This window comes from Varroa jacobsoni, unplaced genomic scaffold, assembly GCF_002532875.2.
Source record: "Varroa jacobsoni isolate VJ856 unplaced genomic scaffold, vjacob_1.0 contig00068, whole genome shotgun sequence".
NCBI lineage: Eukaryota > Metazoa > Arthropoda > Arachnida > Mesostigmata > Varroidae > Varroa > Varroa jacobsoni.
The window spans coordinates 47,482-71,923 of NW_019214405.1; the positions used below are offsets into that span (position 1 = coordinate 47,482).

A 24,442-nucleotide genomic window follows, 5' to 3' on the forward strand; every position below is an offset into this window, starting at 1 on the left:
TTTAAACCGCGACAATGAACAACAGAAAATAACAATTTTGTGTGTTATGTCAACTACTTCAGTTTTTGTTAACCGCGTAGTGCGCTTTGATGACGGCTCATTCTATTTTGCAACAAAATGTATTCGACGCATTAAATTAAGTTCGGTGCTACTTCATATATCAATGTTAACTCTATTGTTTTTATTACGCGGTCGATACGCGCGCCACGTAGCTGACATTGCCAAATAATACAGCTGTTACCTCAATCCATATACAACAATCGAGCTATAACGTGCATTGTATTTAGCACACAAACTGCCTGATTATGTGGAACATCAGATTTGCATACACAGTGTCGGAGGACGAAAATGATCCAGCAATAATCGAGACCTACGCGCTGTATGGCTAGTTTAAATCTTCAATTATCGTGGACGATCCTGAAAATATTGCTCAAAATCTTCGCCTTTGCCACTATGGAGTTTTTACAAGAGAAAAGAATAAATCTAGCTATTTTTTCTGCTAAACATTTTAAACTCGGCAAGCGTCTCTTCTTTCATAATAACGTTAATATTAACATCCTAATTAAAATTGTCATCGTATATTCATATTGTTATCGTATTGACATCGTTTGTCGCTATGAGGTTAGAAATCTCCGTAAGATTCAACGTCGCCCATCACATCAAGATAATTTCTAGCGATCTACGAAGCCGATCGAAGGCTTCAGCAAAAATGCTAGGTGAATATGCTACCTAAAAAACCTCTGGAGACCTAACTATGAAGAAATATTGCCATCTCATACTGAACGCTATTGTAGCTACAAAACAGATTAGCTGAAATTAATAACCTCAGTTTTTCGTACCCTAATAACTGTGTTTCTTAAGTTTATCTAACCAGTTGGCAAGGTGTGATTGCTATGAAGTCATATGATGCCCATTTCAGACTACGTGTATTTGAAGAGATTCTTCAACCTCAGCTTGCCGAAATCGATGAAAGTATACATGAAATTATGCTCCTTGCGGCCAATATATGCTCTACCTATCTAAAAACTACGTTACTGAACAGAGGATGATGAGTGTTTGTGTCGGCTACAATGCAAGGAATCCACCCTGACTGCACAGCGAAACTAACAAAAACCCCGCACTGCTGTCTAGTTAGTGTTTAACTTTTTTATGTTAACTAGCTCATGAATTAACTGATCCTTGGATGAACAACTTATCCAATAAAAATGACTCATTACCTAACCTCCTGACCCCCAATTTTTGTTTTTCTCTTGTACAGCTATTTCCGGTTCCGCAGCATTACACACGATAGTTCTCAACTATTCGTAACGCCAAAAAGGTTTATTCTTTTCTGTTTCTTAGTCTTTTAAAAGTAAATCTATATAGAATAGCATTACAATAATTTCCATATAGCCACCGAAGGTATTACAAGAGGGTAGTGATTTGTCGTATCGGAACGTCTTTATGACACTGTTCGTCTCACAGAAGGCAGCTGAAACAATCCCTCCGGTTGATTCCTGTTCACAATGAAAGCCATTTTGGTCTGGCTAAGCTTGTCATGTAGCTGATGATTAGCAGTCTCTAATTGATGTTCTAAGTGTCTCTAATTTTTGTCTACTCGAACTTATGTGTACATGAACTACATATTAACCAATTATTGAAGGGTATTTCGACAGATCGACAATCGAAGCCCCGAGCCAAAAATAGATCAGCCTTGCAACGGTACGGTTGTATAAAAGGACGTTACTGATTTACACACAATCTATCATAACGTATATTCATCATAGTATAACTCTAGTAGATTCCAACTAAAACTCGGTTTGTAGATGTAAAACACCAGTACTAAACTAAGTTCCAGCTATATATTCCTTAAGTTGTCAAAAATGAGAACACAATTTAGCAAACGCGACCCTTTCTTAATTCGCCTCTTTATTCACTACTAGCCCATTGGATACGCCTTTATTTTTCATATGTATAAGGTTTTATACAGTAAGAACATCGAACTGTTGTCTCAAATCCCGCTATCCCTGTTGAGCGTTTCAGTCAGTCTACAGATAAGGCCAGAATCCCTACTGTTTTGGGCCTGCTGGCGTAAAAAACGTTGCTGTCTATTTAGACAAGGAATTGTGCCGGAGTGGCTAGTACCACCTAGATTTGGCACTCTCCGTTTTATTCTTATCATATCAGAACAACAAACCACACGGTAATAACATATCATTATAACACTTGACAGAGGATAGGACAATATCTACGAAAAACAAAGCCAGCTGCTAAGTTGCAGGCACAATCGAAGAAACGGAAAGGCGTAGTGCTATATACAAAAAATGATAAACCAATGCTTTTATTATTATTATTATTATTATTATTATGTTCTTTTTCCTTGTACTGGACTAATGCCACGAAGTAATTAAAGCGATAATTGCTAAAGGGGACGGGCTTTCTCTTTGTAGTGGACATTTTCCGCAGTCTCCATTTAGAGCAATAGTTCTGCGCGCCACTTTATTATACCATGGGCTAAATGTCTTAATGTCATCTAATGCAAGTGTATGGCGTATCATTATTATCAGTATGAAAATAATTGTTAACAACGTATAATTATAAGCTCCTCTCACTCGCTTTTTCTCTATACATTCATTAAGGCACCCCAAAGGGGCCCCAAGCAGAGAACGAGGTATGTGTTTGAGGGGGGGGGGGGGGGTAGAGACTAGGCTGGACAATGATGGCTACAAAAAAAGTGTACATCTTCCGTTTCTCCCAAATGATGACTGTGCATATAGAAGCAGAAAGCAATAAGAAAACAGCGTTAAAGCATTTATATCGGAGAAGTTCGATATATGTAAACGTTGGACACATCAAAGATATTATTGATCATTGTGCTCAACGAATGTAACTACGAGTCAAAGTATATAGTCTAAGGACATATCTCTATTATAGTAAGTTATTATACAGCCACCATAGTGTCCAATCTCGTTTAGACTGATGGGGGCTTCTCACTACTAAATATAGCTATGTTTTCAACTTCAGTTGCCGACATGCTTTCCCTTGCTGTCGCCTCGCGTTTTAACACATCTAGTAAGGGCCGTCTATGGCCACGTACATTCGCATGCCTGCGTTAACGGTTCGTTAATTGTTTTTGCACTAATTTATATTGGTATGTTTTCAAGTCGTGTATTGTCGTTTTCATACGAAGAAATTAAAAAAAAAATGGTCGCATGGATAGCTGTGACCAAGACGTCACCAATCGCCACCATATCATCCCGCTCACCTCAGTGCTGTCTATCACTGCTGTCCTATCGATGTTATGCTGCAGTAATAATAGGTAATAATGGTTCCTGCTAGGGCAGATCGATGGAATCATATGGTCTTGCCGGATTTACAACGTTCACCACCACCCTATCATCACTTATTGTGTTGCTGAATATTGTAATAGCCTTATTACACTTACGTAAATCGCGATCTCGCCTTTTGTTGTCATTACCACGCTACGGTCATTCTTCACCACTAATGGCCGCATCTTTTCCATCATCCATTTCAATTTACTTACGACTTGCTGCTAGACTCCTTCTCAGACCTCGTACAGACAGACGGGCACAGTTCTTCTTCGAACTTCTTGCAACTTAATTTGTTTATGTCATCTTTCCTTGTTGCCATTGATGTTTGTTATGGTTCGCTGAAATAACGATGAATTGACGACATCGCAATCTCCGATAGAGCCAATTGCCTGCTCTTCCTACTAAATCCCTCGTACCTTTTTGGTGTTAAGTTACCTATGGTTGCAGAAGTGCCAGTTGGCACAGGCACAACGAGTGAGGAAGTAGGAGGCGGTCTTCCCTTAAATATGAATATCAAAAATTTTCAGAACTTCTGCTCCTTGCTCCATTTACGGCTTTCCGGTTGTGATAGGTTAAAGATTTTGTGAACATGCCACATCTAAGAGGACCGTTTTCGTTGTACCATAGTCAGATGTTACCATTTTCTTTCGGAGCCTGTGGAGATACGATGCTAGAAGCTTGGTCAAGCCCTCTTCGTTCTACCAGCTCTGCCACTAGTTAACGCACGAAACCCTTCACTGCACATGCCTATTAAATAAGAAAACAGAGCTGGCATTGACGGCCAACAACACTCTTGAAGTACATCGTTGTTGCTGTTGTGAATCATGAACCGTGCTTAAGTTCATCTGGTAGTGGATATAAGTGCACTCAGACTACGCCTGCGATAGCCGAGTACGTAGGCTTAGCGCGAAGGAATGAAAAGAGAGAGGGCCACCAATATCGATGTAAGCGACAGACTTTCACAGATGTCAAAGGCCTAATCGCACAGAGCAGATAATACGTGTCGATGGGATAGAAGACAACATATGTTCAAGGCATGGGACAGTCCAATACAGGTCTACATAAGGGATCCAACCGCTTTGGATAGGTCAGCTCGCCTTATGCGACCACTTCGAGCAGCATCGATGTGACGGTCTCATCTATGACCATGGAGACGGTCCCGTTTCTTGGCAACATAACGGGACTGATGAAACGGTACGAGCCTGAGACGGAAGGCCATAGCGCACGTGACGCGAACGGCAAAGCGAACCGCTGTCAGAGAACAACAGTGCTTCTTTAATTGAAATGGTTCTCGCCGCTGAACGAAGGATGCGGAAGGAGAAATCGTGACTAAATGCAGTCGACAAAGACACTGGATGATCGCCACTCATGAGCTAGAGGTGTTGAAGGGTTAACAGCCTTTTAGTGACACAGGGTCACGGCAAGGCATTTCGGACACCTAATCCCTTTTCCTTAACTCTCTGGGTCAAGCGAAAACCGAATACGCCACTGCGTCTTGTTTTCTACGACATACGCGCAAGGGACTCTTTGCATTCGACATTCTGCTGATCAGCCGTTAGCACGGCGCCCTGTTCGACAAGGAACGCCTTAAGCTCAAGACGTCCTGGGAAGAGCAGGCTTTTCTCTAGGTAAGTCACCGAAACTCCTGGCCGGAATCTAGAATCATTCAACAGACACACGTTAGTCATCAAAGTATTACATTCGCCTGTTGTTTCAAGCTTTAATTAGAATAGTAAATGGCAAAACTGGTGTTAATATTAAATAAGAAATGCCAATAACAATATCATTTAACTTCGGCATAATAAATGTATATATAAGTATACTTATGGGTGCAAAATGTGCGTTATTTTTTTTTCAGTTAAGTGGTACCACTGCAGTAACAGCAACCAAATCGACCGCCATTATAACAAACCGCCAATTTTGTTACTGTTTCTTAAAACCGGGTGGTCTCCGTTCTAAATACGTTCACTGCAAGCTCCACGTATGAACGCTGAAGCGCATACATTGACCTACATAAAACGATGTAAATCAAGTGGTAACGAAACTTACGGCCGGTAATACTTGCTGAAAGGGAAAGGTTAGCGTTCAACCTGATCTATATATCTATACATGTAACGCTAGATACAGTCAAAAGTCAATCTTTCTTGATCACACGCCCAGTTGACCGTCTTTAAAGATAAAAATAAGTACCCCTAACGACCATCTCGTTTTATAGGCCAACCAATCTCGGCTTGTTGCGGTAAAAGAGTGTCTTTGCAACAGTGCCCTGCAAGATCGATGCTGCAGACCGTTGCTTAGACTTCTCTCCACCAAGTCATAAATTCGTGTTTGCATAACGAGATAGTCACGTCTCGACACATCACTATCATCATTTCACAAATTAAATCACGTTCGACTAAGTACTCATTTGACTCTTCTGTCACTGCCGCCAACATCAGTCAGCATTACGCTGACCTGAAGGAGGCAAGCTGTGAGTAGTTATTTGCCGACTATACCAGTTATTTCCGTTTACAGAACAGTGAATTTCACTGAGAGTTGTATCGATTACAGTAGAGAAAATCAGAATATGTGCGTAGGCTTATGAGAACTTCGGTCGAAAAGTTCCCGTTTTCGAACGGTTTTTCCTGTAATTGGTGTCCGGCGTACTTCACTATTGAGAGTCTTTAATGTTCTCATCCTGTGGCTCATGTGTCTGCTGACAACAGATGACATAGTACGAAGAGATATGCACGCGGCTGTTGATGGTCATCCACAACGGCAGGTATAACAGGCCACTTCTTGGTTTTCTTTTTTAGAAGCGATGCTGAACGTTGCTGCAGGAATTTATCCTCAAAGGAAAGAATATCTTCATCGTCGATGTTATACTCCCCTTTATGTCAATATATCTCTCAAATACAGGATCCACTCGGAGAGGATTCTCTACCTAATTTCAGCAAACAAGAGGTGCTGCTCTTAAGCAAACTGAAAAACCCATTTAAAAATTCCACCCTGGAACCCAAAACTAGCCCTCCCATGCCTTGCTTACAATCCTTCTCGCAGGCCTGTTGTCGATTCTGACAGCAACCCTACCACTACATACGTTTTCAAAATGGCCTTGTAGGCCAAAATGCGCATTCTGCCCACGCTCCACTCCATGATGTAAGCGCCCATTCGGGGGGCATCCTGGTACAGCCTGAAGAAGCGACTATAGTTGTCGGTGTTCACAGCAGAGATAACCTTCACCGCGTGCGCGACCACCGGATGGGACCGCTCTTCAGCACTCAGAGACGCCAAGGTCTTGTTCATATCTAGAACGACGAAAAACCATACGTAATCAAAAACAGTTCAAATAAAAAAAACAATTTGATTGTACAGTTATCTTAACTTTTTGATACTACCAATGAAAACAATGGAACGGATTTCTAAAAAAAGGTGGCAGAGTTATTACATTAAAAATTTGAGCTAGGGTACTGTTACGAGCTTTGACTCGAATTTGTTACGATATATAATAACATCGGTTGGAATTAATGATTACTGAAAAAATGAAACCAAAACAAACAAAATCAAAATGAAAACCTAAAATTTCTTAGGAAGAAGTTCGCGGTATACAAACCTAAAACGTTCCGAGTGAAGACGTGATAGAGCAGTTTATACCCCGCGAACTCTAATCGGTGGCGCGCATCGGGAAACTCTGCGTAGAGTGATGCCAGCTGAGTTTGGCATTGGTTAAATTCCTCGTGGTCGCCTTTCTCGAGAGCGATTCGAGCATGCGTCTCGTAAACATCAATCGAGAATAGCGAACGCACGCATTGTACAGTTAAATCCTGTCGGACAGACTTGAGCTGGTCGCAAACGTAGTGATAATCTTGCTTAGCAATCCACGCCTTTTTAATATGTTCCAGCGACCGGCGCAAAACATGGACTGGTCGAACACTACTAGGATCGGGTGCCGATGTCAAACGGAAATAGGCCTTCTCAATGTCCTGACAAGTTCCTTCGATCGGCGCACCTGACCAATCCTCGTACCAATTGTAGTTATCCGATAGCGTCGCGTTCATCGTCATGTCGGTCTTACGAATAGGTTTTCCGTTAGCAGATCCGCTTGGCGACGCGGAGTCATTGTTGTTAGCAAAACGCCGAGCTCTCTTTTGCAACTGACTGGGACTCGTCTTCAACTCATCTCCCGCAAATCGTTTTTTCAATTTATCATTCTGATTTTTCTTGGCGTTGTTGCTGCTGCTGCTGCTAGCATGTAAGCCCTTCGACCACTCACTACCACGGCCACTAACCCTGTTACCCGAAAGGCTTTGTTTGCTGAAAGCTGAAGAAATTCCCTCTGATTTGTTGTTTTGCTTGTTCCCTAACCCCGCCGCTCCTAACGACCCAACCATCAACCTGAGGTCATCACCGCTTAGCCTTGACATAGCTTCGGCCAGGCGTTGTCGCTCGCTATTAATTTCACTTCTGATCACGACTTCCGACGACCTTCTAGACCTCGATAGGCTACTTTTATCATCATCATCGTCCTCTTCTATTGCGTCACTACGATGGCCATTGATGCTATCGTTCAATGACGACCGTTTGTCCTTGCCGCTAGATAATCTCGAGTGTGGCGGTTCGTTTTTAGTGGCTCGTTTCAATTGCCTAAGTCGCTCAGCTTCGACCTTTTGCTGTTTGAGTTGTTCCTGCCGCTGTCGTTCAGCTTCAGCCTTCAGTTTAGCTCGCTCAGCCTTGCTTCGTTTTATCTGTTCCTGGCGTTGTCGTTCCGCGTTAGCTTTTGCTTGGACGCGTTCTTCTTCCTGACGACGGGATTCCTCCACAGTCTCACTGTATACCTTTGGCAGGGGCTCGTTTGCCCAATCGTGCGTCCATAATCGTTTGCTATCCGTCGCAGCAGTCACCTTACCTAAGGAAACAAACAAAACAAAAGCGTTATTCTTTAGCATACTTTACGCTAACGCACTCCCAAAAGTTAAGCAATCGGTCGTGTTAATTTAGGCACCTACCAAACGAATTCGTAATTGTGGTCTTTTGTCTTTGGAGTCTTTTGAAGGGAAGAGGTTTTTCGTTCTACTATAATGCATTCTAATAATGTCTTTCATAAATGGCCCATATTTTACGCTACAAACTTCGAAAATAAAAACAAAAACTCACCTCTAATAATAATCTCAACCTGTTGTTTATCAAATTCAGTTTTGCACTTCGCGAACGATCGGCGCGTGTAGTCCTGTAGAGCAATAGGCCATTCGGTGAGGTATGACGATCCAGTCGACGCGTTGTTGCCGCTTTCAGCCTGCTGTTTCTGTTGATTGTTTCCCGTGGAAGTTCCTATGGTCTGTGGCATGGTAGTGCCATTGACAATTGACATTTTCATGCCGTTGCCAACCTGTAACTCGGCACCTCCAGTAACGCCGGGCTGTGAACCTCGATACGGCTGCTGTGTTTGTTGACTTGTCGGAGACGGGGAATGTTGAACCATTCCACTGCTATTCATATTCGCCTTACCTAGAATTTCTGTTGAATTGTTTATGTGATTCACGAGACCCATAGACGAAACCATATCCCCTCGAACAACACCTAAAACGCAAAACAAAATAGAATGAGCATCGCTGGAAGAAGGTACCCGCAGCTAATAATAGTGGAGTCATCTAGTGAGCGATAAAGTGTTCATAATCATTAGAGCGAATTGCCGCGTTTACAGTATCCTACAGGTAGCCAGCCTACCATTGCCAAGTCGATTGGCCCCGATCGAACTCCCCCGATGTTGTTGCGCGCCATTGAAATTGTTTCTGGACGACCTATGACGAGGACCTACACCCCAACCCCAAGCGGGAGCCTGCACTCCAGCTAAGGGCGCGTACACCGGCGGAAAACCAACACCAGCGCCACTCATGTCTACGGGAAATGGTCCATTAGGTTGTCGGGTGTTTGGCTGTTGCTGTTGTTGCTGCGGTGCCCAGGCTCCAAAGCCCGGGGATCCCCAACTACCAGTAAACGCGTCCATCTGGGCAGGTGGAAACGGTGTCGTGGCTGAGCTGAGCACTCGTGGAGCTGCCGCTGCCCGAGGGTTAACCTGGACAACATTGAAAAACTGGATAATGTATGTGTCCACAGTATTTGTTTGAAAACCCCATTATAAAGTTGGTATTTGCTTAAAATGCCAAGATTAATAAACCATAGTAAAAAGGATAGTTTGAGCTCAACGGGATCGAACATCATATACATACCTTAGCTAATTCCTCCATGGCCTTTTCCCAGGCAGGTCTTTGTGGGGGAGGCCCAGGTGGCAAAGGTAGTTCCGCAACGTTCAAATGAGCGTCCATATTGCGGCAGGACGAAAGCGACAATACGTTCTGTCGATTTAAATTTTACCAATGCAACTGAATAGACGTTATAGCTGATCGGTAGGATAGGTCACACCAGTAAGCATCAATTTGTAATCCAACTTCCGACTAAGATCTGAAACCTACGTTTCACAGGATATTAGTTTGTAGAACTCTTTCCAATCTAAATTATATCTTCTCTAGATCGAGTAACCTCGCCCAGCAGGCTTCCTATCGTATGCAGCGTGGATAAAAGCGATAATTAAAGGCAAATCTTTTCTCATTGCGAAGCTTTTAAGGTCATACGAGAGCTATCGTTTCGTTATTTGTTTACACGACAGCATTTTTTTTTGCAAATCTATGATCGGCACATGAAGTTTTTATGCTGACTCTTACCACACAACGCGTTATAATAAGGAATCGATATATTCTACAATACATGTAAAAGCTGTACGGGATGACGCCTCGGACGGCACTGAGTCACTGGAATGGCCAAGCAAGTTGCACGCTGGATTTACATGAAGAAAGCATCATACCCATAGACCTACGCCATGGTATACACAGTGGCTTTTCTTGCCCACTACCTGGCCATTCTCGCGAACGGAATTTTTATGTATTTCCAACAGCTGTACAGTGTAGTGTACAAATCATACCAAACCTCTATGGTCTTCCATTTCAGTGCGCTATACGAGCATCAACATATAGGCGCCGTATAGTGAGTTGGGTTTTTCACGCTACTTAGCTACACGTAGAAAATCTGCGACTGAATACCAGTTAGCAGCCCTGCACGTTATCGGCTTAGCCGTGACCTAAAGAATGCTCTTCTAATTAAGATCACAGCAGCGCCATTGTTCTCGAGCTACTGCTGTTCGATTATCAATTACCTAATGAAAACTTACAGATAGGTTTGCTGACGAAGACTGCTTTACGTCTGTGTGAATTGTGTTAAGAAGACTAATACTGCATATTGTAAATGCTCACATCACACAACACCCGCAAACACAAACTTCCTGAAATGATGAAAAGCCCCAAAAACTACCCAGCACGTTTTCCCCAAATAGTTCATACACAAAAACACACCACAATCGTAGTCCACACATAAAGAAATAGCACAAGAATGACTTCGAAGAGCCGAGACCAGTACGGTATTGTAGCTCTACGCCAGACACGCAACCGTAAATCGGTTTGCTCTCACACAAAATCACTAATCAACTTGGAAGAGAATCTATTACTGCCTGCAATACAGACGGTCAGACTGTCTTTAGCTTTTGCTCTCGAGTGTATCTTTGGTCAGTGTGACACTAGCGCCACCAGCCATTGACTCACAATATGGCGGGGGAACGTATCACATATCAGACAAACTAGTACCACAGATAGTACCACGAACAAAAAATAGCGCGCTGTAGGCATAGCAGACACGTTACAATCCCGCTGAAGAGTGAGAGCTGTAGGTTCGGTTGAGGCAGGCGCGAGGGGAAATAAAAATTCACGAAAAAATCTGTTCAAACTGCCAAGCTCTCTGTGATAGCGTAATGGGCAAGGTGATAGCATGTTAAACTTGGGGACATGTGATGGATCAGGTTTGAATCGTGGCATAGACACACTGCTTTATAGTGGGAGTCAGCCATTTGAAGAAATTTCTAACAATAAAGCACTAAAAATATTGAAGCTATTGAGCTGACAGCCGTTACTATACTGCTAGCATTGCACTCATTTCAGGTTCTTAAGGGAATGTCTTTTTAAATGAAGACGATGGTGTATTCTTTTGTTTCTATTATGACTCCCTTATCTGGAATGGTTGGCTCGTACTTTAAGGCCTTGCGGCTATAGGGCAAGCACACTGGGTTTTTTGCGGATCGAGATTCTTACGCTATTGGTAGACTTTGATGTTTTACCAGCGCCCCAATAAATTTCGATAGATGGATTCGTAGAGTGAATTTACATAAATGTCACACGATTATGTTTGCGTTACATCTTTTTCGTTAAATGTGCCTGCAATTAGCCTTTTTCATCCCAGCCCATATTAAATACAAAATATCATTGTTTTCCTGTGACAATGAGTATAACGATGCACAAGCTAGTGACATAAAAAAACGAAGCTAGTCGGATCATTGATACACCCAACCCCCAAAATTAGAACCAACAAATATACTGGCACCCCCCAACCTTCTTAAATCCGCTAATCGACTAGTCGTAAATCATCAAATCTGAAGGCGTAGCTACATAGTCGGCAGCAGTAATCCTTATATGGCAGCACTGTGCTTGCCATGGAATTATTTATATAACGAAGGTGAGTTGCTTCCCGATAGTTCGCGGCAGCCTTCACGACAACCTCGTTGGTCGTTGGTTGTTAGGAAAATCGCGTTCCAGATCAAAACAATTAAAGGGTGGATGCAATATGGATAAAAATGGCTATGCTTTTAACGGAACATGTACGAAAAGGTCCTATTTGCAACGACTGCAACAGTCTTCACAGTGGGAATGGAGTTGGCCCACTGCCTCAGAATCGGTGAACAATAACCATGATTCCCTTCACGGTGGCTATGCCAGTAAATCTTATGGTGACGTCCCCACAATGGTAATGTCCACGTCTGTTGTGCCAGCACAATTGAACGCAGATACGTGTAAGGCGAACATAACGCAAACGCCATCCCAGCCATCGGCTCTGCCGGATGGACCACTACCACAGGCTAAGGTATCATGGCCACAGCCTTCCACAACGTTTAATCCCATAGACTCGATTATCCCAGTAAATTCTGATTACACTAATTTTGACGAAGAATATTTGAATCGGTGTTCAGCTCTATATTCAGATCAGCAAATTCCTCCTGCCCCATCTTCCAGTCCATTGATCAGTCATCAAACGTACCCTTCGCCATCGCATTGGTTCAAAGGTTCGGGCTACTTGTACACTTCTCATGCGCAGCCCCATGCAATTCCGTTTCCTCCTTTCTCGCTAACATCACCGTCACAACCCTCTGGGAATCCACCGCTGCCTCCGCCCCCACCTCCACCTCCAGCGCCACCAACACATTCCAGGTATCGCGTTTATCAATGGGGGCAATGAAAAGCTTCACAAAATCACGGTGAAGCTTAATTATAACTATGATGTTGATGATGCGGATGATGATACTGTTGTTGGCAATGGGTACGTTCGAAGAAGGTGTAGTAAACTGAGTAGCTGCATAAAAGCAAAATTATGAACTCCAGCAGTTGTTCATGAATACCATTATAAAATTCATACGTCCCTTAGCGCATCAAGTTTCGGGATGTTTATTACTAGATCGAAAGGCTCACACCCTCAAAAACATCAAAATAAATTACCTCTTATTCATGTGCCTGGTTATTGAACCCGTTATTGAAGTTGGCCATTGCGACGTTTTCTTATATATGTATTAGCGTTAGATAACGCTGAAGTTGGCCATTGCGACGTTTTCTTATATATGTATTAGCGTTAGATAACGCTGAAGTTGGCCATTGCGACGTTTTCTTATATGTGTATTAGCATTAGATAACGCTGAAAACAATAAAGGTATTGCGGCACATTAGATGTAACTGTCGTAAATTTAACTTGTTCCTCTTAGTTAACCTGTGACATCTGGCAGGGATATAGGTAACTATTAACTGAATTGCATGTACAAAAGCATATCCTTGCATATTTGGCAACAAAGTCCACGTAGTTTGAGACTTTAGGCAATTAACCTTATTATGACTGCATGGTAATGGAGACCGAGTGAAGCACTCGGTTCACGGAGAAGTCCCATTTCAGAAATGTGGTCTCTTTAGGGTGCAGGAAACTGTTAATTTTGGCTAGACTTAAATGCTCTGGACGTTTGCTGGAAGTTGCCTAGTAATCTGAGGTTAATATAAATGCGTTAATGGACGTTGTAACAATGACTAGATGTAGTGACCCACAAGCAGCGATGAAAAAAGGCGACGACGGTCAGCGTGAAGGCGTGGCTGATTTCTCCTCAAAAAAATAGGTTGTTCGTGATATCTAAGAAAGCAGGATTTTGACAAAAATTTGACTCGATTCTGTGGATATGTATTCAAATTGCGGAAATACCATGTTATGATGATAAGTTATTTTCGGTTATTTTTTCAAGTTCCGTTTTTCTAGCGGGTACTTTTTAATTCACTTTTTGAATCAACATTTTGCATATTAAACCAACGGGCTATCTCTATCTGCATGTTCATGCTCATGCGCTAAGTCAAAAACGACGTTGCTTGAGCGTTCTTGAGTTTGGAGCTGCTGTAAGCCGTCACAAACTAGGGATACTGACGCATCAATCGATTGTTCACTCAAGGACTTTTTCCAGAGAGTATTGCGTGAGTCAGACTTAACGACGCCTTCTATAGGCTTCAAAATTTAACTCTGTTGTGACTCTCTAGGATTTTTGGGGGTCGAATTCACTGTATTAATTGATTTAGGGTTTGTATGTTAAAAGGGGCAACCCTACGTGTGTGAGTCCCACAGCCCGAGCTTACCATAATTTATTTCAACTTAGCTGTTCGAGCCGCGCCGCGGACAATGCGATCAACATCCGCAAAGACCTACCCCCATCACTTCTTGGCGGAATTACCCCTCGTCAAATTTTTTTATATTATTTCGAAGATAACCTGTTATTTCCTGACAGTAATAAAGTTCTAGTATTTTTTAGCAGGTTTGTGCATGTGGGTTTTGATGGAAGAATTTTATGTGTGCGGTATTTACAACGGGTCATTCACAACGAAGTGGTTGTTAGACAATTGCCTATAGAATAGGATGAATTGATTTTAGGTGACAACGAAATTGTGATATTCCAATGTTTCTACTTCGACTAATAGGATTCATCACTTGTTAACCAAAATTAAGTTGCTTCTTTGTTCGTTTACGTACGGAACAAAATTCATTCGCAATGGCGCTGTGCCCACACTGCAGCATCAGAGCCAATCGGAACATCTATCCAAATTTGTACCCTGTGAACAACCCATTCCGATATCCTATAACTTTGCCCCAAATCAAAAGTAAGGTTTACGAGGAGCTCGGTTTACCAGGCGGCTTTAATACAGTCACCGAAGATGAGGTTGGACCGTATTGGCGTTCTGTGACAACAGTTCTTTATCCGTCCGATTGGAAGTCTTCTGCGAATCAGCTTCAGTATGGTGCCGGAAACCGCAATGGCTACGGACTGGGCTACCCGAATACTGGACATTGCAGTTGTTACAACAAATGTTTTTTGCAGCCATTGCCGTACAGTAATCTACCACGACCATACCCGCCCCCTCCGAGATTTCCACATAAACAAGGATTCTACTTCTGAAAGTCTACCTTGCGAAAGACTTCAATCATGGAGAAAAGAATTGCCAACACGCCATCGTGGATTGTGTTGAAACCAGTCAAAAACGTATCCAAATATACAGAACGGTGTCAGACGATTGACTATCTCGCCTTTCGTTTATCCCTGTATACGACAAGATCGGTTTTAGCATAAGCTTGTCTGCCTCACACAATACTATACGTTTTTTTGCACTACTGCGCGTAAAAGATCTATGAGACGTCTTATTAAAACGCTTTAGGATTCTCACAGAGTGCATCATAAACTATCTTCGGTGTACGGCTACTCTATAGTTTTAACGACATTTCCATTAGAGATCGCTGCCGCTAAGAGATTCATGAATACAAACTATAACACAAGCGGTAGGACACGTTTTTTTACTGTCTTTCGGGACTAGCGAAAACTACTGTGAAGGTTTTCGCCGGAACCTTATTTTAAGTCGCGCGAGCTCCATATGGTTAATCCATAGAACGAATCTAATATTGGATACTGACGGGCACATCTGGTCATGTTCATACGGGTCGCGAACCACTAACTGCATTCGGTTTTCGACGTCTTTACTAGCGTTAGGTCATTGACCTTACCGTCAATTGCTGCCAATTACTCATGACTTTGAAATATATTAATCATATACTACTATACTAAATAATCGAATTATAATTTTATAACACTATTACGGCGGCAGCTTCGGCTGGAATAACCTTTCTCAACAAATTCTAATACGCATGTAGTTTATTGTCGTTTTCCCTTTTTTCCCCCCCCCCCCCTTCCTACTCTACATAGCAGCACCCAAATATCCACAATTTCTACTATCCCGACGGCATCGCGAAGTAAAGACACTGACGCATAACTGACTCACGTCTACATTTCATTTTTATCATCGCGTTTAGCAATAGATAGCTTTAATTTCCAACGACTTTCTTCATCATCTTTTCACGACAAGGTTTTTTCCACTCCATACATAACAAAGCGTCTATGAAACACAATTCAACCGTTTTTATGTCCCAATGCAGCTTCAGACTGCTGCTGCTGCGTCGTCAATCAATACAATACACAACCCCAGTATATCTATGGGGGCCTCTGTGTGTACATATAGAGAGAATATATTTATAATTTTATATCACAATACAGTTGACGAATGAGGCAATTTGAGACACCGGCACAGTACAACAGCAACAAGATCTCTGGCTCAAGCTAGGTTTTGCTCCTTTTCATAACAATGTTTTCTTTTTCATTTCTCCGCTCGCGGTCGTGTACCTGGTTCTTCCCTATCACTTGACGTATTGTGCCTCTAGATCTTAAAACCCGATGCTCTTTTTCAGCGTAGCTACCATTTACGCTATTAATTACCGTTATGAATATTCATCACCTCAGCAAAAGTGTTGCTTTGACATCGTCTGTTTGCACGATTCTTCCACCTCGTTAACTCGTGTCCTTCATATGTGATAATTATTTATTAATTATTAAATATATACTGCTATATGATATGTATGTACATGGAGTATAGATGGCTTTTGTGAATCTGTCGGCGCATTACTGGGCATTACTGTGTTGAAATTTTCACTTCACTCATATCAAATGCTTTCCTCTAAAACATCAACAACCTCCTATCCAATGTTCAAAACTATTATTAATGTTAAAATAGAAACAATTCGCTGGGTAGCGAAATGCTTATAATTATTTTCTTTTTGCTTTCTAACTTTGGCTTTTTTAAAAACTCTTCATCGTAAGAGATCGCACTTAACACCATGGCAGATTAGGGGCTTTGGGGCCAACTCCATCGGGTTTTTGTTTTCAACTAAGTTTCGTGATGAAAAGAAGAATGATTAGGAACAAAGTTACACCGGCGAGACCGACAATGCACTTCAATTTGCCATTTCCTCGTTTATAGGCGGCGGCTGCTTGCCGAAGTTGTTGGAGACCTTGACTCACCGAAGTCTGAACGGCATCGACGTTATAGTCAATTCGATCAACAACCGAACCCTGTTCAACGACCAGCCGCGCAACCTCCTGTGGAATGAAATTTCCGAAAACATTTTTCTCACACATATTTTCTAACTCAGCTTCTCGTACATAAAATAGTCTCCTTTGCTCGATATTACCATTATTGAAATGTTAAACAAGCTAAGATTGCGCGCATTTGGCGACATGTTGTTCTGAGAACAATCACTGCCTTTCTTAAAAATGCCTAGTAGAACTATTCAAATTTCTTAAAAATCCCAAATGGGGTTCCCTGTTGAAACTGCCAGTCAAGCATCTTGACAGTAATCCCTAAGATCGTCTATATATTATGACATTAAGTAAACGAAAGTTAAACGTGTGCACTCTAAAGGCAGTAGGATGTCAGCAGAAAGGCAGCAGAAACACTATCGAAGTACTAACGTTGCCTTTATCCTAGATAGGAGATACTAGATAAATACTGAAGATTAAAGCGGAATAATTAGAATAACTCACCTAGAGAAGTAGTGCTGGAAATGAGTAGAATGAAACATAAAAAAAATTTACCTTAAATTTTATTTTACCTTAAATACGACATTTAGTTCGTTAATGGAACGTACGACCGCTTGGATCTCCTCCTCACGTTGGGCTACTTCTTCTGCTGTTAGTAGATCTTGTGTCGTGACGAACATCATCTAATAAGAAGCGTACATGGTATCAATACTACCCTAATCTCACACAGTGGTTAAAGCGGGTCCTGGCTTCGAAATTGAGTAAAACGTATAAATTTATATGAACTGTTGAAGGAACACCCTTGCTTCGACCTTAGGATGTCGACTTTCAAATGAGACTACTTTATAGTATTTGGATAGACTTCAAGGCTGCCTACTCCTATTAGCACAGATATTGAAGGCTAGTGTAAAAAGGCGTACACAGCATACATGGTGTGTATATATACTATACATGATAATATATGGGCTACCAACTTTGGGTTAAGAGAACATGCCCATAAGTGAGCACATACATCGCTCTGCATAATTGCTGGGTCTGTTGGCGGCTCGTCGAGACTAATCGTCTGATCGAAGAATGCTCCAGCATTATTACGTTGTTTAATTCCTCAAAATATACAGAAAATAATAGGTTATTTAATATTGGCGCTGGAAATCTCCTATCTTGTTTGTTGAAGTAAAGAGATTTTATTTTATGAGAAAGATCGAAACATTAATTGAATATATGAACATGTATAGAGTCATAGAGAAAATTTTTGTTTTGACATGTTTATTTCTTGTCGGAGTTTTATGTACACATTGCGCGGCGTCTATTGAATCTTTCAACTCACACTGCCGCATGATAAATTGATCTACTTATTCAACGAAGAACCTGGCAGGTACTCACTATTGCAATAGTCGGTTTGGCTTTGTCGGAAAAGCTCCGTAACCTCGCGAAGTTGACCTGCTACAGCTCGAACAACGTTATCCGTTAACTGGCGCTCCGCCCAGCCGGACTGTTTTGCTTGAGACCACCTGTATCCACGTCAACAATAACAGAAAGGACAAGCTCATGCGTAAGAACAATGTCGGATCAATCGAGATATTTGCCTTGCATCGATGCTCGCTTGGGGCTTTGCTGAAGTAAGAGCACTGGAAAGAAATTAGGGCACCACGGGCGAGTTTCGCCCCACGCCTGTTTTGCTCTGTAGTGTATTTTACCTATGTGAAAGTAAAAGGCCAATTATATTTTTAGTAACAGTAACTTCAAATAATGGCCAGCTATTTCCTACTAGCTATAATTTTATAACTTGTTCCACAATATAGTTTAGACAGTTTGTCAGACAGTACACGCTGCATACACGTACAGTACGCAATAGAACTTTCTCACTAATGATGAATTAGCGCAGTCGATACTGATGGTCACCTTAAACGTCTTTCGTACTTTCTATCCCATACTAAAGTCGTTCCGCATCACTTCGGATGGCTGACTTCAGAAAGTGTTTAGCCAATCGGTTCTATTTTCGGCGCAGTTCTACCCAAAATAAAACTCTAGGGACCCGTAAGAAATTCAACCACTTTCCGGGTGAGACGAATCCCTCACTTATAGCTTACTAGGATCGAATACATTTATATGGTATACTATTGTCGAACACTGCGCACAGTCTCCTGTAAATTAAAAGAGTGTTGTTCTACAACACGAAGGGAATTGTCTTTATCGGGGCCGTGCATCCCGACCGATACTGAACCTTTCGCCGTAAAAAGAGTTATCAGCCTAGACGAGCCTAAAAGCTTAACGACCATGTATTTTACTTTTTATTTTTCTTTGTATTTTCCAACCTGTTGATGATTGCTACGTGTGACTGGCAGTCTCGAAGCAGTCTGCCTATTTCGTCTTGAGCTGCACGAATCCTAGATTCTTCGTCTTGTTCGTCGAGAAGCGATGGTCTGTTTAGGTGCTTGTCATGAAGTCGCTTTAATTCGGTTACTATGTAAAATTAAGAACAAATTACAAGGATTAGCGTAACGCTCTATGATGATTACATCGTTTTTGTTATTATGTGTGGAAAATGTGTATGCAATGTGTGGAAGCATTCCGCAATATGTACTAAAGGCAGTACATATACAACATTTAAGCTCCTCTAATTGGTAGTCTACTATATAAGGCGGAAGCAGGCTCCAAACGCGTAATTCAGAAGAAATTGAAATAATTATTTAAAAACACGATGTATCTAATAAATTAATAGTATATAAATAAAATCGTACAATGATGACGGATTCGCGCTATATCGGCCTTGATTTCGGCGAGGTTGTCGGTCCACAATGGCGCCTGTAAAACCCGACGTTCGCGATTCCTTGGACCGCCCCATTCTCCTCGTTCGGCATCACCCGAGGCACTTACCAAGGACACTGTGTCACCGACGTCATCCTGAAACTTCGAAAAGTGAGAATAATGAAGGAAAAAATTAAAAAATGTACATATGGGTATTTACAATGAAGGGCAAGTGGTCGGTTAATAGAATAACTAAATCAACCGTAAAAATGCAATGGTTTGTTTATCACGAACCATTTTCTCGTGATGGGCATTTTAGGCGACGTCGAATCAGTGTTTTACGGGCATCTGCATAAAGTAATCAAGATAAAAAAAGAACTGCACTTGGCAGCAAACTAAAATCAGGCGGTCAACAATGACAATGAAATTTCTTTGTCCACTTGGCACTTTACCTTATTCGTGGCAAGGTTCGGTTGGTGATGAAAGATCAGCAGCGTTCGCAACTATAGTTCAAGTGTCTTTCGCGCCATAAAGGATGGACGGTATAAAGCGTTCGAACTCCACATAAAATGTAATAGGCCACAACTTGTCACACGCCTAGCGCGAATTCTACACCGATCTCAAAGCTAGGGAACTAATACCAATGGACTGCTTTGTCATGTAGCTTGTTCAGTTGACACTGGCGTGTTACTCCCACGGATCTGTCAAGCGGGCACGTCTATCGTTCTGTTTAACCTTCAACAAAATGTTACGTAATCTATAATGTGTGTGCGTGTTTGAAAGATGGGAAACTGAAGACCAGTATTTTTTGAAAATTGATGGCCCATTAGCAGTAGACGGTATTACGTCAAATTTCGAATGCTGATATTTATCTTTACTTAACAATATAAGGCATACCCTATGCAGCATATGCGCCCATCTGAATAAAACATTAAGTTAGTTCCCTTAGAGCTATTGACCGTATCAAGCGTGCTATGACTTACTGGTGACAAACAATAGGAGAAGCTACGAACGACCTAATTCCATAGCGCAGTTTTCACGCAAATCGTAATTGGTCACAGATGAACTACAGGCGGGCACACCGATACACAAACAATTCTCTGCTTAAAGAAAAAACGATAACGAGAAAACCATCAATTCGAATTTCGTAACGTAAATTAAACTATAAAACTGTATATTATAAAACGTTCGTGGGATGTCCGTGTATGATTTGAAACAATACTCTTTTTAATTGTGACAATAGATCAGTAAATCTACGACAGCTTTGTCAGCGTACTTAGCTACAGCAGTCGGTGTCGATGGTGCTGTCCCAACATTGTTCTTCGATGGTAATTTCATATATTAACCGTTACGATGTACTGCGAACAAGGTCATACGTCAGTTTCAGGTATTACGCTGCGTTGTATTTGTTTTATAGATGGATGGAAAGGTAAAACTGTCGGTTTTGTGGAAATGTTTACTGGCTGAGTCACATTCGCCGAAGGAAAGTGAATGGCCTATAGGTTCTATTTAGGCCACTTTTCGAAGTACACTCACCTCATCTAGGCTGCGTTTGGCGCGCGCGGAGTTGCTTCTCATAAGCAAGTAGACATCGGTCAGATTCTTCACTGCCATACCTAGACAGCAAACTACCACAAGAGACGCACAATGCTACTATAAGTTCAGTGGTTTTAGGAAACCTCAGCGTCCGGCGTTGCAGCTGTTGATCAGTCTATTTAGTTAACAGATGTGGCCGCAAGCAGGTGGATGGCTGAGTTAAGCAAAACAAATTCGCCAGTAATCAAATCCAGTATCCAACACAAGCCGAGCAGAATTTTCCGCGAACGCTAACTGGTTCACGGGCTGACCACCTTCCCGGTTGTGCGTCTTAACGTTATCCTTGATACCTCACTATAAAATGGATAAAATCTTATCGCTGTCACCTGCTTTGTACTGCTGGTGTCGGTGTGACCGGTTCTGTTGTTATTCTCCTGCTGCATAAATGCATATATAATAACACCGCAGAGTACTCCAGTGATGAACGGAGTCGAACTCACTGGGGGCCGCCATCTTGCGGATTGCGGAGCGGGTCAACCGATTTAAATGGAACGGCGGGAAAGAAAGATCCGACGAGTTGCAACGGGAGAATTTGGAAAGGGTGGAGAAGCTATATGCAAGACAGTGGAGTTTCATACATGTCATATGTGCATCAATCGGTGTGTGTGTGGAGATTTATAGCACTGGGATAAGAGTTGACGTTTTAGCTGGCTGTATTTTACACCTAGTACTTAGTTCGTTAAGCATTACTTCAGACGGCGTGATCTACGTTTGTAATAGTTATCACAGTAGTGCAAGGCGGACGTACAAAACTTGTTAAGTACGTTTCTTGACCATTGTCAAAAAAAGACTTTTTTCCAGCTTTCGACTTCTTTAAAGGTGTTCCAGCTCAAGTATGAAGCATTGGCTGCCATGCATGTGTCATGTCGTCCAAACTTCGTCAATGACCTTCAGCACGGCAGCCAGCTGTTGAAATTATGTAACAACTGTTGACTTTTCCCTCTGTCAGACACTATGTTTTGCAGCTCAGATTCATCAGTTATAATCCGTGTTGACAGCAAGCGTATTGTCAGAGTGGCGAATGCTATAACTCAAGTGCGATACTAGGACTAATGGCAAGTTTTCTATATCTAGCTATTCACTCATCTAATTATTCATATGGAATAATTATCTATTATAATTATTACAATGAATTATAATTACTTTTATATATTATTACTGCTCTAGTGCAAACAGTTTACAGGTATTATGCTTATCAGCAAGTCAATCCGAGAATGCAAAGCTTGTGCCGAAATCCTATACAGTACGAAACCCATAAACGTATGCAATTTTGTGCATTATTGAATTTCTGATCCGCTGTGTTTCCGACTACCTGCCATCTTCCCCTGACGGAGCAAATCAAAACGTTTTTTTTTACTTTGACGTCACTTAGAACGTAATCCATTAAAAAAAACGCGATTATTAGACGCAATCAATAGAACGATCACATCCAATCAATATTTCGATGTACAAAGATTTCATTTATTTACACAACCGATGCACTCAACACCATGGTTACAACAGATGCTTTTGTCAATACCAGCACCTAGTCACGTGTTGGGAGCAAAGCAACAGTTTCCTGTTTTTCCTGAATTTCTCCTCTAAAGGCCATTATCGACACAAAGTTTTTGGCGAGGACGAATGAACATAATATCTCTTACACCATGTCTATGTATGTTGCAATGACAGGTGATTCCTGAGTATTGTAATTGGTGAAGTTAGTGAGGTGCTCATTCGTAAGTTCAGTAATATCTGAATTTTCTCGTCACTGGTGCCACGGTGGATTTACGTATTACTTAGAGACTATCCTGAAGTTATCCGCAAGTATGAGTTACTTATCTTAATCAAATGTCAAGGAATGAACGAATTTCCGTTTTCGCATTATAAAATAGCTTGTGAATGATATCCTTTGTTGAGTTTTTAGTTTAAACTTGCCAATGAAAGGTCATCATCAATAGTATTAAAATCGCTTTCTTTTTTTTTTATTTCTCTGAAAATAGTCGCAGCAATAACAATTGCACCAAGTAGAAATGCTACCTTTCATTAGTACATCGTCGGCGGAATATTATTTTAAAATAATAGGTACTACGTTTTATGTCCTAAATACAGGTAATTTTAGGGGCCATAGTTTCGTTCGGAAGTCAGCATTGGTTCTCTTCACCGATATACGTACGTACTGAGTTAATCCTCAAAGTGAGAACGTAAGATATCTCAATGCTATATTCCGAGAGTCGTTAGTTTCCGTGCGCGCGAATCCAACAGCGCGCACACGTACACGATATAAGCGCCAATAAAGTGTTTTAACGTAACCATAGCGGCCTTGTATATTTGCGTATGCTATGTGTTTTTCCTATGGAACTTTTACAGTCATAAGTATTTTCCCTTAAATATTGATATTAGCAAATATTGGCCGCAACGGTCATAGATATCGCTACCATAAAATCCTGACAGGTGACAAACATCGGCGTACTGCAGCCAACATGGCGGCAAGGAACCGAATAGGTTATCTTTAACACATATCCATACAATAATCTTGTATGCCAGTTAATGAACTATAAATCATTTGACTTCCCATTCAAGTCATTGTAGCCAAATGTAAAGCAACAGACACAATGGATCAATGGCAGTACAACAGATGCCCGGAGATTACGATTGTTATTTGTATTCGTGATTAACAGGTGAAGGTATGTTGGTTGAATAAAAGTTTCTAACATAACTTCTATTTGTTGTTACTCTTACATTCGGAGGGAACTATGCTGTCCTCTAGATTACATCCCATGGAAGCGAACCCACGTTGGGTTTTTTAGCCCATCGAATCTACTTTACGATTCATTCAACAGTATTTATATTGTGCCAAGCATAGCTTTCAGGATTCATAGTCAAGATGTTCCTGAATGACTTTTAGAAATTACCGATCTGAGGTGAAATCTACGAAGCCATAAGGTCATCACTATAAGTTCTCGTATCGACCTTCTCTAATAACTTTAAAGAGCATAGTGCTCGTTAACATATTTCGTTGAAAGTCGAGTCAGACGAAAGTTTTTTCAAAATTGGCCATTCATCTTCAGTTTGTGCTGGCAGCAGAAGATATAGTGAATGTATGCATTTACATGCATTACCTTATACTTTTGATGGAGCATAGCTCGTTCGATATTGCATTGAAGAAGGTCGTTGCAGACCTCGATAGCGCTCAACACGGCCGAAACAAGTAAGGCGTAAGGTAAAGTCATCAGATTCA

The 24,442-nt window shown here is 41.5% G+C and overlaps 2 protein-coding genes and 1 long non-coding RNA gene across 7 annotated transcripts; 1 reads left to right on the plus strand and 2 right to left on the minus strand.

Moving 5' to 3' along the window:
- Nucleotides 1-1,874: 1,874 nt before the first annotated feature.
- Nucleotides 1,875-10,894, minus strand: LOC111270720 (uncharacterized). Its single transcript, XM_022851095.2, has 7 exons — nucleotides 10,513-10,894; nucleotides 9,518-9,756; nucleotides 9,015-9,363; nucleotides 8,445-8,867; nucleotides 6,904-8,196; nucleotides 6,391-6,598; nucleotides 1,875-4,967 (listed from the first exon to the last, which is right to left on the minus strand). Exons 2-7 carry the CDS (start codon nucleotides 9,611-9,613, stop codon nucleotides 4,814-4,816), a joined length of 2,523 nt encoding a protein of 840 aa, XP_022706830.1. The 5' UTR covers nucleotides 9,614-9,756; nucleotides 10,513-10,894; the 3' UTR covers nucleotides 1,875-4,813.
- Nucleotides 10,895-15,778: 4,884 nt separating this feature from the next.
- On the minus strand, nucleotides 15,779-21,680 carry Syx16 (syntaxin 16). Of its 5 annotated transcripts, XM_022851101.2 has the most exons (8): nucleotides 21,552-21,671; nucleotides 21,166-21,257; nucleotides 19,623-19,791; nucleotides 19,197-19,344; nucleotides 18,265-18,392; nucleotides 17,894-17,985; nucleotides 17,454-17,564; nucleotides 15,779-16,941 (listed from the first exon to the last, which is right to left on the minus strand). In XM_022851101.2, exons 2-8 carry the CDS (start codon nucleotides 21,241-21,243, stop codon nucleotides 16,726-16,728), a joined length of 942 nt encoding a protein of 313 aa, XP_022706836.1. In that variant the 5' UTR covers nucleotides 21,244-21,257; nucleotides 21,552-21,671; the 3' UTR covers nucleotides 15,779-16,725. The 5 variants fall into 5 exon arrangements, with proteins under 5 accessions (XP_022706836.1, XP_022706837.1, XP_022706835.1 ...); XM_022851102.2 differs by having other exon boundaries at nucleotides 19,623-19,785; nucleotides 21,166-21,675; XM_022851100.2 differs by having other exon boundaries at nucleotides 21,166-21,674.
- A 627-nt stretch (nucleotides 21,681-22,307) lies between these two features.
- Nucleotides 22,308-23,920, plus strand: LOC111270723 (uncharacterized). Its single transcript, XR_002686437.2, has 2 exons — nucleotides 22,308-23,028; nucleotides 23,314-23,920. It is a non-coding gene; the product is annotated as an uncharacterized LOC111270723 (long non-coding RNA).
- The last annotated feature ends 522 nt before the right edge of the window (nucleotides 23,921-24,442 follow it).

Bases quoted from the DNA above. Each gene is read 5' to 3' on its own strand.
- LOC111270720 (XM_022851095.2), bottom strand. From the start codon at position 9,613: ATGGACGCTCATTTGAACGTTGCGGAACTACCTTTGCCACCTGGGCCT. The intron at 9,364-9,517 runs GTATGTATATGA...AATGTTGTCCAG, and splicing joins CCATGGAGGAATTAGCTAAG to GTTAACCCTCGGGCAGCGGC. The intron at 6,599-6,903 runs GTTTGTATACCG...TCGTCGTTCTAG, and splicing joins CTTCACTCGGAACGTTTTAG to ATATGAACAAGACCTTGGCG.
- Syx16 (XM_022851100.2), bottom strand. From the start codon at position 21,243: ATGGCAGTGAAGAATCTGACCGATGTCTACTTGCTTATGAGAAGCAAC. The intron at 17,986-18,264 runs GTGAGTACCTGC...GTATATTTTGAG, and splicing joins CCAAACCGACTATTGCAATA to GAATTAAACAACGTAATAAT. The intron at 16,942-17,453 runs GTAAAATAAAAT...TTCATTCCACAG, and splicing joins AACTAAATGTCGTATTTAAG to GAGGTTGCGCGGCTGGTCGT.